The sequence below is a fragment of the Pteropus vampyrus genome, unplaced genomic scaffold, assembly GCF_000151845.1.
Source record: "Pteropus vampyrus isolate Shadow unplaced genomic scaffold, Pvam_2.0 Scaffold72, whole genome shotgun sequence".
Lineage (NCBI taxonomy): Eukaryota > Metazoa > Chordata > Mammalia > Chiroptera > Pteropodidae > Pteropus > Pteropus vampyrus.
The window spans coordinates 3,795,146-3,802,590 of record NW_011888853.1 but is presented as its reverse complement, the minus strand read 5'-3'; the positions used below and the strand labels follow the sequence as shown (position 1 = coordinate 3,802,590).

Genomic DNA, 7,445 nt, shown 5'->3' with positions numbered 1-7,445 from the left:
CGCTTCCGCTCCCTGTCATCTGCTGTACAGACGCTAGCCAGAGGATGCATGCACGTCTACTGAGAACAAATAACTTTCCACTTCGAAGTAACATACCTGGACCAAGCAGCAGGCAGAATAATTTTTTGAACCCCAGTCTCTGCATCAGTCAGCAGGTGCTCAGCATTTTACTGCCTTCTATGAAGCTTTCTATCGCAGTGGCTCGAAGTTGAAGGAAAAAGCAAAACTATCCTTTTCAGACTCCCTTGTACCCTTGTAGGTTGGTTTTGGATGCAAATTCAGTTCCGTATATAAGATGACTGAGTGAGTGACCACGGAGAAAAGCAAGATCACCCGTAGTCTTGTCTTTATGGCACGAGACTGGCAGGAGTAACGAATATGCTGACTACAGAATCAGGGTTCAAAAAGATCTCAAGAGGCCGGGGGACCGGAGTCCAAAAGTTTACCGGAAACCAAGTTCTACACTTGGGACCAAGCGGCCAAATGGACAGGAACAGTCCCGAGCCAGAAGGGGCTTCACGGTGGCCTTCGCAAAAGAAAAGGACTTCAGGTTTCCAGCTCAACTTAAGAAAAATAGTGTGACGTGGCTCAAAAGGGCCAAATAAAACTTAGAATGCATTACTGGGAGTATGATTTTAGGAGTGAAGGAGGTCACAGTCTCAACTAAGTCTGCACTGGTTAAACCATACTTATAGTAATGACTTCAGTTCTGGGCACAAGGACACTCACAAGCTGTAGCTTTTCTGATGACGACAGAAAGATTCCCGGCCGTGACCGTGAGGCCTAGCTGCGGGAGCTGGGACTAGTCCCTGGGGCACGGGTTGATGGGACAGAACTGCCTGCAGCTGTCTGGAATTCTGCAGTATGGGAAACGGGGCTGCGCTTTTGCATCGCCCCGAACGACGCGAGCGATTACAGACCCCGCAGGGAGGCTGAGTGAGGCTCCGTCTAAGGACGGGACAGCCACAGTGGCCGAGGAAGAAGCACGCTGGAGGCGGCGGGGCCTCCGGCACCGCCCGGGCGCCCGCGTGCAGAAGCCTCCGATCGCTCGGGGAGAGCAGGAGAGGGAAGCACTTGAACGCAATGCCCCGATCCGGACGGTATTGTCTTTCTGGTCCCTTCCACGCCCGGGAGCTCTGTGAGTCGATGTCGGCTGGAGCTCAGAGGTACTGTCCAGCACAGACCAGCATTCTAGTTAGCGATGTGGGGCTACCGGCGACTCTCCAGTTACGAAGCCCGGATGCTTCACGGTCCCTGCCGAGTGTTTACTTGTCTCTGCCATGATCCGCGCTCCCTGGGGGCAGGCTCTGGTCTGGGGAGTGGTATCACCTCTTTCCCACCACAGTATCTACTAGAGCACCTTGCACAAGGCAGGAGCTCCAAACACAAGCGTCAGTCTAACTTTAAGATTCGTCTTTCAACTGAAATCAAAATATGACTTGTGCTGTGCAATGCCATTCGCATTTTACAAAGACGGTTTTATTTGTTAACTATGCCTCAGAAGCACCCGTGGAGCTTTAACCCATTTCCTGTTTGTTCCGAGAATACTCACTGGCAGCGCCCGCAGCTGCAGCGTTTACCCCGAGATGGCTCGCGGATCCCAGTCCTGAGCTCACCCCCGAAGTCTGCCTCGAAATCTCTTTTTTTTTATTATTATTTTCTCATCGCTCTAGTATATTGAGAGTTTTCGGAAACAAATGACATCATCCTATTTATAGCATCTGGTTTTTAGTGGTGGTATTTCTGTTTACAAAATATAGTAATTCTCGGTCACTGAAAATGTCAAATTCTAGAAAACGTAGCGTTCCTACGCGTGACGTCAACATCGTTCTCGATCAGTCGTTAGCCGAAGATTCGTCTGATGAATCCGACTGATGTATACGTTTCTGTTACATTGGGATCAGAGACGAGTTCTGTTTAGAAATAACTTCAAGAACAGTTTTTACATTTTAATTTTCACATTGAAAACCAGATCTGTTTCGGCTTCTAAGAGCGTGTTTGTGCAAAATTAAATTAACGCTGGCAGCGAGCTGCACTTTTTCTTCTAAATGGGAAATGGGTTAAAAGCACCAGCGCACGGGCTCCCCTCCAGACCGGTGACACTAGGCACCTCTGAGGCCGGGATCCTCCAGCCCGCCCTGCTCCCAGGTAATTCTAACAGGAGCCCGGGTTGAGAACCACCGGTTTATCTCATGAAGAAACGAAGGCGTTGAAAATAAACGTGGACTAACGTAATGGCCCCCAATCTTTCCTGAGGAGGATGTATTTCTTTCTTTTCCACTGCAAGTGCTTTATTCTTTTTTCTGGGATGGAAAGCTATCAAGGAATCCTGCCTTATGTATTGTCTTTGGACAATCCTTAAGCACAACACTTCAAGGTGAAGGGCACTTAATGTCGTCTGCTATAGAAACCCGAGCCCGACTACGCGTGCGCATCTAATGAGAAAAAGTGATTTTTTACTTTTAGATAACACAAAGCACCTTCCATACCTGGACCGAGCAGCGGCGACCGACTCAGCTGGGCGCTGGCCGGGTGCGGTGGCGGCGTCTCGCCCACGTTCGTGCTGCTGCTCGTGGTGGCGGTGGCGGTGGAGCTGGCCGTGGCGCTGCTCTGGATGCCCGGGTTGTTCCTGTCCCACATGTTTACAGTTCTGTTGTTGTAGGTGCTCGGGTCGCCCCAAGCTGAGGTACCATCATCGATTTCCATTTTGCGTCGGATGGATGGTGGAGAAGGCTCTTCCCAGCCCGTGGCCTCGCTGCTGTCCTTCTGCTTGACGGGGACCGGCCCCCCGATCCACCCCGTTCCTGTCTGTTTAACGGAAGCGGCTCCTCCCCAGTTACTCACGGTGTTGTCTTGGGGTTTGCTCGCCCAGTTCTGCTGGGGGCCAGGTTTCAAAGACTCGCCCCAGTTTGTCCCTGGATTCACCTTTGCGTTTGTGCCATTGCCCCAGCCACTGGTCCCAGACCTTGTAGCATCATTCCAACCAGACCCTGATCGATTACCGTCGGCATCCCATCCAGAGCCATTTTTTTTCCCATCGCCCAAGTGTCCGAGGACAGAAGATGAATCTGCCCAATCGCCCCCTCCGGCACTCCAGGCTGGATTTGATTTCTGTCCATCTCCCCAGTTTTGAGATTTGGGCTTTTGAGGCTCACCCCAGGTGGGCGACTTGTCCTCCTGACTTACGGTCCCACTCCAAGCGTGGCCGCTCTTGGCAGCAGCAGCATTAGTAACAGCAGTAGAGCTTATCGAGTCCCCCCAAACCCCTGGGCCATTTGGCGCTTTGTTGCTGCTGTCTCCCCAACCTGTGTTTGCTGGCCCAGCAGCAGGCGGGGAGCTGACCCACCCCGATACTGAAGAGGTATTTGTACTGTTCATGATGGACCCATCGTTCTTCCCCCCTGAGTTTGAAGGCTGAGCAGCTGCGCAACCCCAGGCCTCGGTCCCATTGTCGTTCTTTCTCTCCGACCTCGGGGATTCCTCAAATTCCCAGGCAGTGTTTTGCTTTACTGGAGTCTGTCCCCAACCGCTATTAGACAGAACCCTTGGGTCGAGGTCGTTCCTTGGCAACTGGACGTGCCCTTGGTCTGGGACGCCTCGGTCGCGCCTGCGGCCGTCGGCGCCGTCCCTCCCCGCGCCGCCTTCGTTGTGACCGCCGGACCCGTCGCTGCTCCCCTCGCTCGCCGCGGCTCCGGAAGGTGCAGCTTTGGCCCAGGAGTTCGCGTGTTCACCGCCGGGCTGCACGGCGGGGCTCTGGCTGCTCCCGCCGGGACCGTCCCACCCTGTCGATCCTTTGCCACTGATGTCGCTATTGGAATGCTGGTTCGGGGGCTTTCCCCAGTCCCCGTTCACCCCGTTCGAGGTGCTTCGGCCGGGGTGGCCCCACGCTCCCGAATGGACATTACCAACGCCGTTGCTGCCGCCGCCCCGCCCCCAAGCGAGGACCCCGGGGCCGGCTGGGGGCCCGGAGTCCCAGGCGTTCGCGCCGGCTCCTTCCTTCTGCGCAGCGCTGCTGGATCCATTCTGTTTAGCACTTAATGCTGAGTTCACAGTGTCTCCATTCCCCTGATTGAACCCAGAACTGCTGTTTCCTGTGGCAGGGTTACCTGGGGACAGTCCCCACACGGAACTGCTGATTCCTTCGCCACCGCCCCCGCTGACTTGAGAAACCGACGATCCGTTAGCACCAGGAAGGCCTTGCAGGTGGGGCGGGATGATGGCCCCCATGCCGACAGCCATGCTCCAGTTTGGCAGTCCGTTTGTCTGCATTGCATTGATAGGGTTTGAAGAGTTCACGGGGTTAGTGTTATTTGGTCCATCAGTGTTAAGGTTCTGAGGTTGTACGCTGAAAGACACATTCTGAGAAGTGGACGTTTGTGGCTCTGCGCTCTCCTGCGGCAGCAGGCTTCCCCAGGCGCCGAGGGCGCCTGCTGGGTTCCCGTTCTGGTTGCCCACGTTTTGCCCTATGGCACTGACCGGACTGCAAATACTGGAAGGGTTGCCTGTCGCCACGGGTCCTTCATGTCCAAGCACAGGCCAGGCAGCTGGGTTGGCGTTGGGGTTAAGGTTAAGATTAATGCCGGCACTGGAGCTGGAAGCGCCCCAGCAGTTCTGACTTCTCCCGTCTCCCATCATGCCGTCCATCTTCCCATCCCCACCGCTGAGCGAGCAGTGAGCGAGGCCGGCGCTGGAGCCCGTGGCTACGCCCCACACTCTGGCTGCGCTCCCGCTCCCGTCTGCTCCCCCCGCTCCGAGGGCACTCCGATGGGAGGGGCTCTGGACGAGTGCGCCGCTGGCGCCATTATTGCCGTTCGTCTTCTTGGCGTGCCCAGTGAAGCTGCCCGGGGCGCTGCCTGTAGCCATGCTACTGTTCTCGGAGCCGCAGGTGGACGCGGAGTCAGTGTCTGTCGTGCATTCTGAGGCAGACTCGGGCTCCGCCCCCGTGATGGAAGGCCACGCCTCCTTGTCAGTCCTATCGATGATCACTTTATCCCAGCTGCGGTGGGCTTCGCTGCGGTACGTGGGCTGCTGTCCCCAGTGGGAACTTTCATAATGATCTGCCAATCCGCTGTGACTAAGATCTGAAAAAGATGACGCAGATTCAGAATTAGATTTTTCCTCCCATTTGTCAACGAATCGACTGTCAGCTAGCCTTTGGGGGAAGCTCATTATTTCGCTTTCAATTCTGAATAACGAATGCCAAAAAAAATGACTTAACGAAAAAAGTGATCTGTCTTCCTAATAGCTCCCACTTAAAAAAGAGTTAATGTTTCTAAAATGACATCAATTCTTACCACGACACCATACTACTTTCCTCGAGAAGATTCACAGTGCGCACTGGCACGTGAGTCGCCGAACGCGCCGGTAGGAATGAAGGCTGCTGACTGCAACGTAGCGGTTGGGGAATTCGTGCAACTGTGCAGCACCTATGAACAGCCAGATTCTTCGGAAACGCAGGCGACTAGAAGTTCACACGGACTCTAAAAAAATCCGTAGTTCTTCAAGAGTCACAGGATCATACAGAGGCTACGCGGCTCGTTTAGTAAAAAGGAATTACAAACGCGCTGCAGAATCATGTGACAGAACCAATGTTTTGGGGGTAGGGGACAGAGAGAGAAAGGTACTAGATAACGCTATCTTATGTCGTCGAGGGCATTAACGGAATGTTTGGTTACAATTACGCTACTTCATCTGTCATTACCAGCAACTGTGGCTTATCATTGTTTTTGGTACATTAACAAAAATATTCTCAGCCCCACATCTGGTATCTTCTTTGACTTCTAAGGATTCTTTCTAATAGATTGCTTTCTATTTCCTTAAATCATAGTCTCTTTGGAGATTCCCAGAATAGCTTTATATATCTTCCTATAGTATTTATATCGTTTCGTTCTTATTATCCTTTTAAAGGATCCAGTATTTGGTATCTGCATTTTATCTCCTATGATTTCCTGATTATTTGAGTATTTCTAACATTGCGATCAATTATATTTCAATAAGTTTTTAGACTTTATTTGCAGTACATGTCCTCAAAAATGGAGAAAATATCGAAAAATAAATTGAACTTGTATATACAACACACAACTTAGAAATCCTTGACAGAGTTTCTTAAAATAGCATGATATACACAATTGCAACAAAATATTTGTTTTCTTTTAGAACCTTTTCATCATTTTCTCTTCGAATTTATTTTAACAAGAAAAATCTTACTCAATGGACAGTAAAACTAGGTTTCTCAAAGGAAATTAATTCTTTTTAAAGTTTGATGGAGCTAAAAGGAAAAAAAAAGAGGAGGTGTGCGAAGAATTATCACTATCACTAGAAAGAACATACTAAAGCTAACTTCAACCTTAAACACAAACGATTTTTGTTGCTTGGTTTAAAAGGGATGCGATAAATTCAGAATTACGCTCCGGGCGGTTCTAAGGCAGGTAGTAATTCGAGGTAAACACTGCGAAGGGCCGTGAAGACAGGCAACAGACAACTCCAAGTATCTCAGTGACTAGAAAACAACTAAGTTTTTTATTGCCAAATATTAGGGTTGGCTCTGCACCCCTGGTTTCTGGCAATTTCCCTTCTCGGTTTTGCATATACCACGAAAACTAGCTTATATAATAACTAAATTAAAGAGATACATGAGCCACTCATCATTTAACATAGAAAATAAGACCAGACTCAAAAACAGATTATCCCGTTTCCAGCGAATGGATCACACTCGCCCATCTGTCTGTCTCCCCAAGGGACAGGGTTTTCCTGAGGCAGGCCATGCCCCCCGCCCACCCCCTCATCAGAACTGCAACCCACACCCTGCCGGCAGTTACCCGCCTGGCTCACCGCTGCATTCCTTCCCAGGCGTGGAGGCGGAGGGCCTGAGGAGTACATAATATTACCTCTTCCGCTCCATGAAGCCCACACTGCAGAGGGTCGGCTCTTTGCCAATGGTCTACTTTGAGGGCTTGTGTGAAATGCTTTTGACCACTGCTCAGCCCCCGATTTGATGGACTCACACTCAGTTCTATGTCAGGCTTAAAAAATGTGTCTCTATCCTGGATGGATAAGGATACATTATAAACTAGTGGAGAAAGGAAAGACTAGCTCATAGATACTGTTGGATAACTGGCTAGCCATATGGAAAAAATAGAAGTGGATCCCTACCTCAGAGTGTACACGAAAATAAATTCTACATAGATTTAAAGGCCATAAATATAAAAAGCAAAACTTCGTAAAGCCTAATGAGGAAATATAGGAGACTATCTCTATGACCTTGGATACTGTCTTTTCTTATAGAGACATAAAAAAAGTTGATAGATTTGATTATAATATTAAAAATATGCGTATGACAAAAGACATCACATAAAGGAAATTAAAAAGCAAGCCACAGACAGAAAGAAGAACAGATAAAGAATGATGATCAGAATAAAGAACTACAAATCAATAAGAAAAAGACC

General features: G+C 50.2%; 1 protein-coding gene across 1 annotated transcript in view; it reads right to left on the bottom strand.

Moving 5' to 3' along the window:
• Positions 1-7,445, bottom strand: part of TNRC6C (trinucleotide repeat containing 6C) — an 86,667-nt gene that overhangs the window by 44,519 nt on the left and 34,703 nt on the right. The window contains exon 4 of the mRNA XM_023531630.1: positions 2,490-5,081. Within this exon, the coding sequence (XP_023387398.1) occupies positions 2,490-4,863 (2,374 nt within the window). The 5' untranslated portion in view covers positions 4,864-5,081. The remainder of the gene's footprint in view (positions 1-2,489; positions 5,082-7,445) is intronic.